Source organism: Tachyglossus aculeatus, chromosome 19, assembly GCF_015852505.1.
Source record: "Tachyglossus aculeatus isolate mTacAcu1 chromosome 19, mTacAcu1.pri, whole genome shotgun sequence".
Lineage (NCBI taxonomy): Eukaryota > Metazoa > Chordata > Mammalia > Monotremata > Tachyglossidae > Tachyglossus > Tachyglossus aculeatus.
Window position 1 is genome coordinate 149,427 of NC_052084.1, and position 14,476 is coordinate 163,902.

The 14,476-nt window shown below is 55.9% G+C and overlaps 1 protein-coding gene across 1 annotated transcript; it reads left to right on the plus strand.

Annotated features, from left to right (window-relative positions):
- Positions 1-758: 758 nt before the first annotated feature.
- On the plus strand, positions 759-12,809 carry C19H1orf198 (chromosome 19 C1orf198 homolog). The gene is made up of 4 exons (XM_038761240.1): positions 759-1,189; positions 6,674-6,724; positions 9,414-9,968; positions 11,068-12,809. The coding sequence occupies exons 1-4, from the start codon at positions 860-862 to the stop codon at positions 11,122-11,124; spliced, it is 993 nt and encodes a 330-aa protein (XP_038617168.1). The 5' UTR covers positions 759-859; the 3' UTR covers positions 11,125-12,809.
- The last annotated feature ends 1,667 nt before the right edge of the window (positions 12,810-14,476 follow it).

Here is a 14,476-nt window from a genome sequence, read left to right on the forward strand (position 1 = left end):
GGCCAGAGAAGTGAAGCGACTTACCCAAAGTCACACGGGTGACAGTTGGCGGGGGCGGGATTAGAACCCACGACCTCTGACTCCCAAGCCCGGGCTCTTTCCACGGAGCCACGCGGCTTCTCCGATAATATTTGTTGAGTGCTTACTATGTGCAAAGCACTGTTCTAAGCGCTGGGGAGGATGGCGTGGCGCAATGGAAAGAGCCCGGGCTTTGGAGTCAGAGGTCATGGGTTCCAATCCCGGCTCCGCCAATTGTCAGCTGTGTGACTTTGGGCAAGTCACTTCACTTTTCTGTGCCTCAGTTACTTCATCTGTATAATGGGGATGAAGACTGGGACCCTTCCCTCACCTGCAAAAATGGGACAACCTGACCACCTAGTAACCTCCCCAGCGCTTAGAACAGTGCGTTGCACGTAGTAAGCGCTTAATAAACGCCATCATCATCATTATTATTATTATTACAAGGTGATCACGTTGTCCCACGCGGGGGCTCGCAGACAACCCCCATTTTCCAGATGAGGTCACTGAGGGCCAGAGAAGTGAAGCGACTTACCCAAAGTCACACGGGTGACAGTTGGCGGGGGCGGGATTAGAACCCACGACCTCTGACCCCCAAGCCCGGGGGCTCTTTCCACGGGGGCCACTTGGGGTCTCCGCCCCCCGTTCGTCCGTAGGCCCTGCCCAGCATCATCATCATCATCATCGTCCCGCCCCTTCGTTTCCAGGCCCCGCCCGGCGCCCCATCCGCCGGGCCCCGTCCTGCCCTGCCCTTCCCTTCCCTTCGTCAGCGGGGTCGGGGCCCGTCGGTCCGTCCATCCGTCGGTCGGTCGGTCGTTCGGTGGGTCTGGGCCCCGGGCCGATGGCGTCGATGGCGGCGGCGATCGCGGCCTCCCGCACGGCCGCGCTGAACGGCAACCGGCCGCTGGACGAGAAGGAGCGGAAGCGGTTCACCTACTTCTCGTCGCTGAGCCCCATGGCCAGGAAGATCATGCAGGACAAGGAGCGCATCCGCCAGCGCTACGGGCCCGACTGGGAGCGGCTGCCCGCCCGCCGGCAGGACGAGCTCATCGACCGGGGCCTGCTGGGGCCCCACGTCCAGGCCCGCTACGCCGCACACTGCGCCAAGCCCTCCGGCCCCGACCCCGCCGCCGCCGACACCGGCCAGAAAGTCGTGCACTTCGGCGACGAGGTGAGGAGGACGCCAGTGCCCCCGGGGGGGAGGGGGTTGGTGGCCCCCCCGGTACCAACTCTGGGGGGCGGTGGAGTCGTGCCCCCCCCCCCCCCCGGTACCAGCTGTGAGGGCGATGGGACTCAAGCCCCCCCAGGACCAACTGTGGGGGGGATGGTGCTGGTGCTCCCCCCGTACCGGTTGTGGGGGCGATTGGGCTGGTGCCCCCCTGGTACCAGCTGTGGGGGTGACGGGGCTGGTGCCCTCTTGGTACCAGCTGTGGGGGTGACAGGGCTGGTGTCCCCCCAGTACCAGCTGTGGGGGCGACAGGGCTGGTGCCCCCCAGTACCAGCTGTAGGGGCAATAGAGCTGGAGTCCCCCTGGTACCAGCTGTGGGGGTGACGGGGCTGGCGCCCCCCCAGTACCAGCTGTAGGGGTGACGGGGCTGGTGTCCCCCCGGTACCAGCTGTGGGGGCGACAGGGCTGGTGCCCCCCCGGTACCAGCTGTGGGGGCGACAGGGCTGGTGCCCCCCCCGGTACCAGCTGTGGAGGTGACGGGGCTGGTGCCCCCCTGGTACCAGCTGTGGGGTGACGGGGCTGATGCCCCCCTGGTACCAGCTGTGGGGGTGACGGGGCTGATGCCCCCCCCCCAGCAACAGCTGTGGGAGTGATGGGGTTGGTGCCCCCCATACCAGCTCTGGGTGCGATGGGGCTGGTGTCCTCCTGTTATCAGCTGTGGGGGTGATGGGGTTGGTGCCCCCCATACCAGCTCTGGGAGCGATGGGGCTGGTGCTCCTGGGTTCCAGCTGAGGGAGGGGGGGCGATGGAGCCAGTGCCCCTCCGGTACCAGCTCTGGAGGCGATGAGGCCGGTGCCCCCAGGTTCCGGCGGTGGCAGGGGCGATGGGGCAGACACGCCTCCAGTTGAGCAGTCTGAGGAAAACTTCTGGGTGGAGAAGAATTTGTGATTTGTCGTACCAGGGCAGCAAGAGACCTCGGGCAATCCAGTCCAACCCCCAGCTTCCAGTCAGGTCTGCACCTCTACCTCAACCTCCAGAAAGAGACCCCGGGGTTCACGACTGAACCCCAGTTCTGGAGTGAACCTCAGTTCTGGAGTCTCAGCTTTGAGGAGCAAGAGTGTGGAGGGAGGACAGAAGAAAGCAGAGCAGAGAAGCAGCGTGGCTTAGTGGAAAGAGCACGGTTTTAGGATTTAGAGGTCGTGGGTTCTAATCCCAGCTCTGCCACTTGACTGCTGTTTGACCTTGGCCAAGCCATTTAACTTCTCTGTGCTTCAGTTACCTCATCTGTAAAATGGGGATTAAGACCGTGAGCCCCACGTGGGACAATCCAATTACTTTATATCTACCCCAGCATTTAGAACAGTGCTAAGCACTTAATATATACCATAATAATAATAGTAATACGGAAGGAAAGCTGCATAGTAATGGGACGGGGTGGAAGTGGGGCAGAGAAGAAATATAACATCAGTTCTCTGCAGCCTCGTCTAGTCCCTGACCTTCTTGGAGGAAAGAACCAAGAAGATCCAGAGACTAGCTCCTGGCTGAAGCTTCCGAGCCCCCTGAGAGCCAAGGGCTAATCCCCACCCAGGTGTTCATTCATTCAATCGTATTTATTGAGCACTTACTTTGTGCAGAGCACTGTACTAAGCGCTTGGGAAGTACAAGTTGGCATGCACAGTGTTCTGTGAACAGTAAACTCTAAGTACTACTACTAATACTACTACATGGCAAAAGCGGAGGTTTAGGCCAAGGAGCCAAGTGGCCTAGGATCATGGAATTGGAAAAGGAAAATCCCATGAAAAAACAGATTCAGGAACTCAGGAATCCCCAAGCCCAAACTGCATTGTGCAGGATCCGCCTTTTCTACTGTGCCTCGGATACTTCCATCGACCCCTCGTCCCCCTCTCCATCCCCCTCATCTTACCTCCTTCTCTTCCCCACAGCACCTGTATATATGTATATATGTTTGTACATATTTATTACTCAATTTTTTTATTTATTTTACTTGTACATATCTATTCTATTTATTTTATTTTGTTAGTATGGTTTTGTTCTCTGTCTCCCCCTTTTAGACTGTGAGCCCACTGTCGGGTAGGGACTGTCTCTATATGTTGCCAACTTGTACTTCCCAAGCGCTTAGTACAGTGCTCTGCACACAGTAAGCGCTCAATAAATACGACTGATTGATTGATTGATTGACCCCTCAGGTGTTATGCAGGGTGGGTTGCCCTTTAACGCCTCTGAGGGAGTTTTTCCAAGCCAGTCGAACTGAAAATAGCAAAATGGTCAAATAGCTCAAAGGCGAGAGACAGTGAGAGAGAGAGAAAAGATGGAGACAAGAGCTGGGGCTGGTAGCACTGGGTTAAATGTTCAGCCAGGCTTTTCCAAGAAATTTCTGTCCTCGTGCCATTTTCCGCCAACCTGAGTGCCACCCAGGCCAAGTTGTATCTTCTCCCACATGTCCTCCAAACACCCAGCCCAGTGCCCTGCTCACGGAGGGCCCCAACACAGTTCTCTGCCCTCAGCGTGCTCCCAGCACAACACTCTGCACATAGCACAGCACCTTGCCCACGGCAGGCGCACATCACAGTGTCCTACTTCTAGCAGGCACCCAGAACAGTGCCCTGCCCACAGCAGTGCCCAAAAGATGCCCAGAACAGTACCCTGCCTCCAGCGGGTCCCTCATTCAGTAAATGTCACTTATGGGGTAGGTGAGAATCAGTGGTATTTTTTGGAGCATCTACTGTGTGCAGAGCAGAGCATGGCCCTGGGAGTCAGAAGGTCATGGGTTCTAATCCCAGCTCTGCCACTTGTCTACTGTGCGACCTTGGGCAAGTCACTTAACTTCTCGGTGCCTCGGTTCCCTCATCTGTAAAAGGGGGATTAAGACTGTGAGCTTTATGTGGGACAGGGATTGTATCCAACTCAATTTACTTGTATTTACCCCAGGATTTAGTGGAGTGCCTGGCACATAGCACTTAATAAATAATTATTAATGATAATGTGATTAATTATAACTGTTATGTAATTGACACAGCGCTTAGAACTACTTTGCACATAGTAAGAGCTTAATAAATGCCATCATTATTATTATTATTACTAAGTACTTGAGAGAATGCAATAAGAGTAAGTAGAGTAGACCTAGGGCAAGTCACTTAACTTTGCCTCATTTTCCTTATCTGTAAAGTGGGGGTTAAAACTGTGAGCCCCGTATGGGACATGGATTGTGTCCAACCGTGATTTAGCTTCTGTCTACCCCAGTTCTTAGTACAGTGCCTGGCACATAGTAAGCACTTAACAAATACCTTAAAAAAAAAAAGTACACACAGTCTCCTCTCACAAGGAGCATTCTGTCTAGCAAGGGAGACTGACATTAAAATAAGTTACAGGTAAAAGAAGCAACCAAATATCAGGACCTGATAAATAAAGTGCTGTGGGGGTGGGACAGAATGTATGGGGGAGGCAGTGGGGAGGGAAAATGGCAGGGATGGGAACCGGGGAGGGAAAATAGGATCTTTAGAGAAGGCTTCTAGGGTTAGGGATCTTGGAGAAATCCAAGTAGTAGCTGAAGTTTCCATTCTTTTGCCTTGGGTGACTCGTAAAACATGTGGCCAGAAGACTCCCTGGGATGTGAGTGAGGTCTGGACGTGGGCCAGGCTTGCCCACATTTTCTGAATTCGGATGAATGTTCTTAAAGGTCTCGGCTGGGCTTTAACTGTGTGACCGCACTGCCAGGAAAAACAAGGGTGTGACCAATGTGGAGGCAGAAAAATACAGGTTTTCTAAAGCACTTAGATCTGGTGTGGCCAAATCCATCGAAAATTGTGTGTGTGTTTGTGTGTGTGTGTGACCTGGAGTATAAAATCTTTTTTAGGTAACAGTAGTTTTATCTGTTGAGGGTTCTGTGCATCAGTCCCTGAGAGAAAGTAAACAGAAAATTAAAATTGTCTCCTGATGCCATTGGCAACCAGGTCTGCTGGGGACCGCTGTGTTGTTCAGGGCCCCAGCTGCTGCCTGGCGCTGCTTCAAGGCGCTGCCGCCTGGCACGGCCGCCTGCCGCCGTCACGGCCCCACCTCATCTCCCGGCTCCCGGCTTGTCCTCATCGGTGGGAGCTCGGAGGGGCGGCAGCTGAGGTCTCTGGGGGCAGGCAGGCCTATTGGGATCGCAGCCGCCACCGCCGCCCTGGAAGCCCGCCCCGAGCCACTGCCTCGGTGGGCATATCTCCGGAACCACTTGCCTGGCACCGCCACACTGCTCCAGCTTCCACCCTGAAGCTTCGCCATCTTGAAGTTTGACTGACTTCTGCTCATGGATTCTCCTCGGAGAAATGCTCCCTAGAAGGAAGACAAAAATCTCGACTTCACCTCTGCCCGGCCGGGGACTCGGTCAGCTAGTGGAAATTTTCTATTTTGATGGCTGAAGAGGCTAGCCAGATTGACTTCTGTCTTCTCCCGCTCTCCTCCCTCTCTCTCTTCCTCACCCACCCTTCAATTCCTTGCTCCCTCCCTCTCTCTTTCTCTCCCTGTCTTTCTCTCCTTTTCTCCCTTCCTGGGTTTTGGGGCAGAGTTTTTCACTGCTTCCTCATCTATCCATTGAAGTGGTCAGTGGAATGTTACGGTTCGGTCCCAAAGGACCAAACTTGCTTTTTGCTCCTCACTGCTCTTCCGAGCTTTAGCCAAACTGGACCCAAATTTAGGACAGATATTCCTTTGTTTAAGAAAAAAAACATAAGTTGTGCTGAAGCAGTGTGGCCTGATGGAGAGAATTTGGGCCTGGGATTCAGAGGACATAGGTTCTAATCTCAGCTTCATCCCTTGCCCGCTCTGGAACCTTGGAAAAGTCACTTAACTTCTCTGTGCCTCAGTTTCCTCATCTGTAAAAAGGGATTAAATCCAGCTTCCTCCTACTTAGACTGCAAGCCCCAAGAAGGACAAGGACTGTGTCCAACCTGATTATCTTGTATCAAACCCAGTTTGGTACCTAGTAAGCGCTTAATAAGTACTATTATTATATTAATAATAATAATAATAAAACATTCAGATAATTTCATAAAGATGTTCGCTGCCCTTCTGGGCACTTCAGATGGGGGAAACTGAGGCAGTGAGCTTCCTGAGGACACCCCACACCACACCAGGGAGCAAGATCAGAGATTCCAGGAGGTCTGGAGAGTAGGCCCGGTGGGTGGGCGAGTCGCGAGGACCAGACAGTGGGAGCCTCGTTGTCGATGGCTGGACTGGGGGTGTTTTTCTCGGGGGCATCCCGTGCTGGTTGCCCAGAATTCTGGTGCTGGGTCAGCATCGGTTCGCGCTGGTGAACTCATCGCATCATGCCGTTGCGGCTGACCGAGCCCCCTGCTAGGCCTGCCGGGAGGCAGGGTCAGTCTGAAGGCCTTGGGCGAGGGCTGGTGGGGAGGGAGTGGGCTCTGCCTGCAGCCACCTGACCTGGGAGTGGCTTCAGACTGACTGACTGTTAGCTTTGTGTTTCAGGACCTAACTTGGCAGGATGAACACTCTGCCCCTTTCTCCTGGGAGACCAAGGTAAGTGAGAGAACATCTAATTTCTCCTTTACTTGAAGAATCCCTTTTTTGAGCATTGTGGGCAGACCTCAGGGGTGGGATTGGGAAGGGCTGAACTATTCCCTTGGTTTTAGGAATAAAGGGCACGAGAGAGGGGTTCTTGCCAGACACGGCCGTGATGGTAAAGTCAAGCATAATCAGCTCCTGTTGGGCCGCATGCCTCCTTTATCATCAATCATATTTATTGAGCGCTTACTGTGTGCAGAGCACTGTACTAAGCACTTGGGAAGTACAAGTTGGCAACATATAGAGCCAGTCCCTACCCAACAGTGGGCTCATAGTCTAAAATTTTATTAATTAGAGAAGGGCTAGGAGTTCTGTGGCGTGAGACCCTGGGTTGGGGCTCTGGAACAGGAGACCCTGGGACAGGAGGGACCCCCCTAGCACTTTCCCACATCCCATCAAATCCCCCCATCCCCGGCCCCGGCTGTCGCTTACCCTGAGCAAACCCTGTGAAGGCTGAGCTCCCGGGCTGGGAGAAGGGTGTTCTGGACTTGTTCGAACACCTGCCGGGCAGCCGGGCAAGAGAGTGCTCTGTGACCATTCCCGAGACCTGGAGCCAGGCTGGGGAGAGGGTAAGGTCCAGGGAGATTTTGCTTTGGCCAACAATGTTACCTTAGACTGTTGATGATGATGATGGTATTTGTTAAGTGCTTACTATGTGCCAAGCACTGTTCTAAGTGCTGGGGGATACAAGGTAATCAGGTTGTCCCATGTAGTGCTCACAGTCTTAATCCCCATTTTACAGATGAGGTAACAGAGGCCCAGAAAAGTGAAGTGACTTGCCCAAAGTCAGCTGACAATTGGCAGAGCCGGGATTTGAATCCATGACCTCTGACTCCAAAGCCCGGGCTCTTTCCACTGAGCCACGCTGTCCCCCACGCTGCTACCGGGAGACAGTAGTTTCATGCCAGCCGGGCAGCGACTGTTAGGAACAGGCCTGTCGGATCGGGAGGTGGGAAAGAGGGGTCTCGAAGTGAATGAGGTGTTGGAGTTTAGGAATTGGAACCAGCTGGCAGTGGCTCGGGGATCCTAGTGCCCCTGACTGCACCTTGAGCCTGGTCTTACACTTGGCACCTCTGAATTCTCCGGGGAACCCTCCCTTCCGTCTCCCTCCCCGCTCCTTGGGTTGGTCTTCCCTCCGCCTTGGCCACTCCTGATGCTGAAAGTGGAAAGCCTGGCTTGCCTTGGCTTGGGCCCAGGGAAGGCTGAGCCGAACTGGGGGTGGGGAGAGAATTCCACTCATTCTCAAGCCCAGCGAGGAATTCGTGGAGGGAAGCGGTTGGGGCCGCTCTGATATCAACCCCTTCCCAGCCACATCCCCCAGCCCACCTGGCACGCAACTGTGGCCTGGTTTCTGAGCACCAACGGTGCCGGGTGGCCAGGGGCCTTTCGGTCTGCGGTGCCAGAAGTGCCCTGTGGACAGACTGTTTTGGGGTTAGGGGTGTGGAGGGGGACAATCTAGTCTCTGGTCCGTGGCCACCCCCTGAGCAGCCTGTGTCTCTGCATCTCCGAATCGACCCACCCCGGGCCTCAGGGACGGCGACCTTCCCCCTGACCGCAGGGTCGGGGGTGCCAGCCGGGGTGTCTCCCCGATTACCGGCCGAGCCAGGGAGCAGCTCTTCCTGTGGCCGTGGTCTCCGGCACATGGATTGGCACGGCCCGGGCCCGGGAGTCAGAAGGTCGGGTGTCTAATCCTGACTCTGCCACTCGTCTGCTATATGACCTTGGGCAAGTCACTTCACTTTTCTGGGCCTCAGTTACCTCCTCTGTAAAATGGAGATTGAGACTGTGAGCCCCGATGGGAAAGGGACAGTGTCCAACCCAATTTGCTTGTACCCTCCCCAGCGCTTAGTACAGTGCCCAGCACAAAGTAAGCACTTAACAAATAACGAATAGCACTGCTGCTCCTGTCGGTCTGCTTCGGCCACAAGGACCGGTCCTGCCGCCGCCCCCGGTTTTACCGCACATTCCTCTGCCGTGACTAAGCTGCAGAACTAGGGCTTGGGCTCCGGCGGCCTTCCCGCTCAAGGGAGGGTGCTGCCAGGCGGGAGCTGCCAGCCGGGGCACAGGGAGCTAGGGGACGGGACGGCCTGGGAAGGGTTGGGACCCTGCCCGAGCCTCGCCGCTTCCCAATCTGTCCGTGGGCACCAGGTTTGGGGCTGCCTGGCCGACCCTGAGCCTTGCTGCCACATTTCCGTGTAGATGACTGACCGGGAAAGGCCCTCGGGCTCATCCCGTGGCCACTGTGGGTGTGAGCCGGGCCATTGGACACAAGACCCTCTGCCCGCCCAGCCCCCCGGAACCACCTGACCCACCTGGGGCAGGAGAACGGAGGGAGGGAAAGCAAGGAGCGAGGGTGTGGCCGAATGGCAAGTGATCAGCGGAGCTGGGGGCAGTAGGGATGGGTCAATGGGGGCTTGGAAGGAAGAGGAAGACTTGAGGTTGGACATGTTGAAGTGGCGGTGGCCAAGATGGGAGGAAACGTCTGGGAGGCCTGAGGGGATATGGGCCCGGTGAAGGGTTGGTCTGGCCCTCCTCCGGGGAGGGAACCAGCCGGGGCGGGTGGGAGGGTAGAGGGCCACCAAGGGTCCCGTCCCTTCCTGTCTCCCCCGCCAGCAACTCACAACTGTCCTCCCCCTCCGGCCAGAGCCAGATGGAGTTCAGCATCGCCTCTCTGTCCATCCAAGAGCCGAGTGGCAGCTTGACCCAGAACGACCAACGGCCGGCGGCCAAGCCCACCCTGGGCGCCAAGACCCCCGGCGCGGATGGCCTTGGGGCACCCAGGAAGGAAGAGGAGTCGTCGTCCTTCTGGAAGATAAGCGCCGAGCGCTCGCGGGTGGAGGGGACGCAGGCCGAGCTTCCCTCCCTGACACCCAGCCAGATCAAGTCCCTGGAGAAAGGGGAGAAGGGGCTCACTCCCTACCTCCGTCCCGAGCCCGCCCCGTGGGACCGGGAACCGGCCAGGGCCGAGAGGCTCGGTCCCCCGCGGCAGGAGAGAACCCTCCTCCCCGGCCTGGCCTCCGAGCGGGAGAAAGCCTGGCCTGGCCCAGCGTCGCCCACCAAGGCGGGTGACTCCTGGCTCCCCGAGCCGGCCCACATCCCGGCCTCCGCAGCCAGCAGGCAGGACGGCACAGGAAGCGACGATGCAGCCAGTGACAGCGCGGGAGGGGATACCTTTCTCTCTCAGACGGTTTCTGCGCAGGTGAGGTCATCTGGCTTGGTCATCTCCGATTTCCAGAGGGCATAGGGTTGCTGCATCCATGCTGGATCACTGGGGAAGAGTCGAGGACAGAGAGGGGAGAGTCAGGGATGTGGGATGGTCTGTGCTAGGTCACGTGGGGAGAGTCAGAGCTGTGGGATGAACCGTGCTGGATCACTGAGGGAGAGTCAGAGGCGCAGGATGGTTCATCCTGGGTCATTGGAGGAGAGTCAGGGGAGTGGGATGATCCATGCTGGGTCATCGGGGGGAGGATCAGGGATGGAGAGGGGAGAGTCAGAGATATGGGATGGTCCATGCCGGTTCACTGGGGAGAGTGTTGATACAGTTCTTCTAAGAGACCTGGTTCCCCTGCTGGAGATGGAAGTCTGGGCTGACTAGGAATTTCAGTCCTTGTTGCTTTCCTGGAAAACAACAGTTTAAACTGTGTCCCCATTCTCCCCTTTCCTCTCCCTCCCACACCATCGCTATGCTCCCTAGCCCTTCTCCCACATTCCTTCCATTCCACTGATCGATTGATCAGCAGAATTTATTGGTTTCAGTTTTCCAGTGCTTTCATCCAAGGAAACCTTAAAAGTTTTTTCCTACTCTCCTGAAGACCTTCTGTTTCATCTTTTCTGCTTTCTGGGTGCATGCAGTGTGGCTCAAAACTGATGAGCTTTCAGATTCTCTGGGAGGGAACGGGGATTAGGTAAGAGGAGAGGGCAGCAGGCGAGGGCAAGCTGAGGATCGGTCTTGGCAGAATCTGCTTTCAAGTTTACTACATCTTCCAGGTCTGAGAGTGAAGGGGCCTCATGTCTGGCGGTGGCTGAGGTGGGTGATGGAGATGGGTCCCCCCGCCCGATCCCTGGCGGGGGCTTCCTCCTGGAGGCCTCGGTGATGGTGCTACCTTTGGATCTGACAGGGACTTTGTCCAACCCGATTACCTTGTCTCTACCCCAGTGCTTAGTACGGTGCCTGGCACATAGTAAGCGCTGAACAAATACCGCAATTATTATTACGATAATTATCATCATTATTATTATTATCTGACTTGACTTCTGACTGGCAAACGGTCTCACGCCATCTCTTCCTCTTCAAACAGCCCAACCCGAGCAAGGTCCTGTTGAAGACGGGATTTGATTTCCTGGACAACTGGTAGAAGTCGGCCAGAGCCGTTTGGGGGCGAAGATCAAGAAAGAGGTGACCCTTCCCCCGGCCTTTCCCCTTACGACCTTCCTGTTCCTTTCCTCGGAATCATTTCCAAGGGCTAAGATGTTACTGCCTTTGCCAATTTTTGTTTCGAAAGACGAGGCGTGCTCATCATTCCGGTGATTGGTCAAGGATGATCTTTTCTTGGGATTTAAAAAATCGGTGACCAGTGGAATAAATAGTAACTCCCCTCCCACCCCTTCCCAGAGATTTTCTACAAAGAGCCAGATGGAAACCCCACCACCGGGTGAGCCCCTCCCCAACCTGAGGGCCTAGGTCCAGGGGCTCCTTGCCAGCCTTTGGACCACCCCAGCGAGCGGGCAGAGCTGGGCCTGGGACAGCATGCCCGTTCAGACCCAGAGCCCGCAGGGTCCTCCCTGGCTCAAGCCACCCTCCTGCCTGAGCGCTGCCCTCGGGGGCCTGGCTGGCCGGGAGGGGCCTCTCCTTCAGGGAATCTTTGTGCCCACAGTGCCACCTTGGAATCAGCCCCACGCAGGAGCGGTCAGAGCTGAGAACTTGGTCTGGCGCTTAGGCCTAGATTAGCGTGGAACGGCGTTGGTCGCCACTCTGGCCAGGGGCTCCCCCAGAGCAAATTGCCACTTGGGTCTGGTCAGTGCTGGCAAGGACGTGGGGCTGGAGGGTTCTGGAGAGAGAGCTAAGGAGCCCCTGCTCCGGGCCCTCTGGCCCCCGCAGGGAGAGGGAAAGTTGGACCGAGATCCCCTCCTCCATCCCCCAAGTCCAGAGTGCCCCCCAGGCTGGGCCTGCACCCTGGGTGGCCGGCCTTTTCCTTCCCTGCACCAACTCACCGGAAGCCTTGGCTCTGCCTAGCCTCAGGCCAGCAACAACCGGGTCCGGGGGGCGCAAGGCAGGGGTCCCGGGGCTCTGGTACCTTCTTTCTAGGGGAAAAGTCTGCCAAGCTGCTTCCCCACCACTGCCTCCGCGTTGGCTCCTCTTACTGGCTGGTCCAGCCAAGCTGGGCTCATCCTTACCTTCTAGGATGGCCACAGCGTGGAGAGGGCCAAGCTGGCTGCAGCAGAGGTTAGCGTGCAGTAGCCAAAAACCGCCCCAACCTCACAGAAGCTGCACAGGAACCCCAAAGTCTTCTCAGGATCGGTGTTCCGCCCCCCACAAACTCCCCCTTCCACGGCCGTGCCCCTCCCAGGGGCCCCACCCCCAATTTGGCTGAACACAGTCTGGGACAAACCCAGGTTTTGTCTTTTTACATCTTAAGAAGCCAGGAATTTTTTTATTAAAATCTTTTCAGCTGAAGCCAAGGCCCAGATTTTTTAGTCCCCCGAGGCCCCCGGGCTCCAACTTGCCCACTGAGCACAACGCTTCGGGGCTCCACGTACCCTTGCCCCTCCCTCCGACCCAGAGGGTGGGATAATCTGGAGTCACCCCACTCCCGCCAGGGACCCCCACACCGGGAATAGCCGCGGGTAGATGTCGGGGGGCGGCTGGTGGGGAGGGTCTCTGTGAGTGCCTGTTCCACAGCCCAAGCAGCTGGCACTGGGGCAGGGGCGTTGCTTCTCCCGGTCTTTGATACGCGTTTTCCAGAAAACCTTCTTACTGACATCTGTACTTGGCCACATTTTGTATTAACATTAACCTTTAATAAATAAATCACTGAGAGCAGCTGGCTCTGTGGGTACACGTCTGTGTGTGACTGTGGGCGGCCGGATGGGGGTTGGCGTAACTGTGTGTATGTAGGCGTTGCTGTGTGGGGGTGGGGAGTGTGGGCATAACTGCATGGGTGACTGAGTGGGTATGTGGGCATTGCGTTATGTGTGAGAGAGATGGGGGTGCATGTTCATTTATTCAGTTGTTCATGCAATCTTAGTTACTGAATGCTTACTATGTGCAAAGCACCGTACTAAGCGATTGGGAGAGTACAGTATAACAATAAACAGACCTATTCCCTGCCCACGACAAGTTTACAATCTAGAGGGGGACCCAGACATTAATATAAATAAATCCATAAATTACAGATATGTGACAATGTGTGTGTTTACATGTTTTGTTTTGTTGTCTGTCTCCCCCTTCTAGACTGTGATCCCGTTGTTGGGTAGGGATCGTCGCTATATGTTGCCAACTTGTACTTCCCAACCATTTAGTACAGTGCTCTGCACACAGTAAGCGCTTCATAAATACGATTGAATGAATGAATGGTGGGGGTGGGTGGGGTGGTCGGGTTCTACCTTTCAGGGGTGGAGGAACACAGGGAAGGAAGAGCCCTGCCCAGGTAGGGAACCCCCAGTCCAGCTTCCCTCCAGGCCTGGAGGTCAGGGGTCCCAGGCCAGCCCCAGGACATGGCTCCCCGGCAGCTCCCTCCCTATTAGGCCTGTCTTCTCTGTGGTCCAGAGAAATTTCCAAGAATGAGCACCCCAGGGGCGAGAAGCTGGATGAGCGACTGGCACTGGCTGGGTCAAAACAAAGCCTTGGGATGGATTACATCTGGCTTGCCACCAAGAAAGACATACACACACACACACACACATATACAAACACACATTTCCCTATTGTGCTGTTGGAGTGACCAGTAGGGAAGAAAAGAGTCTTTCTACAGATTCCCCCAATGACACAGAGCAGCACCCAAAGGGGCTTTTACTGGAGGCAAAGTACTGACTGAACTGGCAGCTGCTGAGTACTAAGCACTGTAACGGGCGCCTGCTGGGTGCAGAGCAATGTAGGAAAGAGAGAGAGAGAGAGAGACTCATGTAACAAAATGCCCACATCATCCACTCCTGACTGATAGCCCCCACGCCAGTCCAGGACTCTGTCAGTGGCAGCGGCCAGAGGACACTAGGAGGAATTATGTGCTGGTTGTCCTCCTGGACACACACCCACCTCATGCTTGGAATGGACCATCCAACTCCACTGATTCTCCCTTCTCCCTCCCTGATTCTCCCTCAGCGACCCAGCCTGGGCCATTCAACACCCCCGATTCTCCCCTCTCCCTCCCTGAATTTCCCCCAGTGGCCGAGCGTGGACCATCCAACACCCCGAACTCTCCCCTCTCCCTCCCTGATTCTCCCTGCAGAGATCTGTTAGGATACAAATGAAAGAATGTGCTTAACACAGAGGAAGCACTTAAAAAACACCATAATTATTATTTTTAGAACTATAAAACCAAAGTTGACATCAGGGCATGAGTTCTCATATCTCTTGGGCTGCAGAAAGGAAGGTGGGTAGGGTAGGGGGCGGTCCAGGAGGGAAGGAAGGAGACCACCGTCTGTCCGCTTGAAGGAGGAGGCTCAGGTTGGCCTGGTCCACGTGCACTGTTGTGCCCAGGCCAAAGGGCT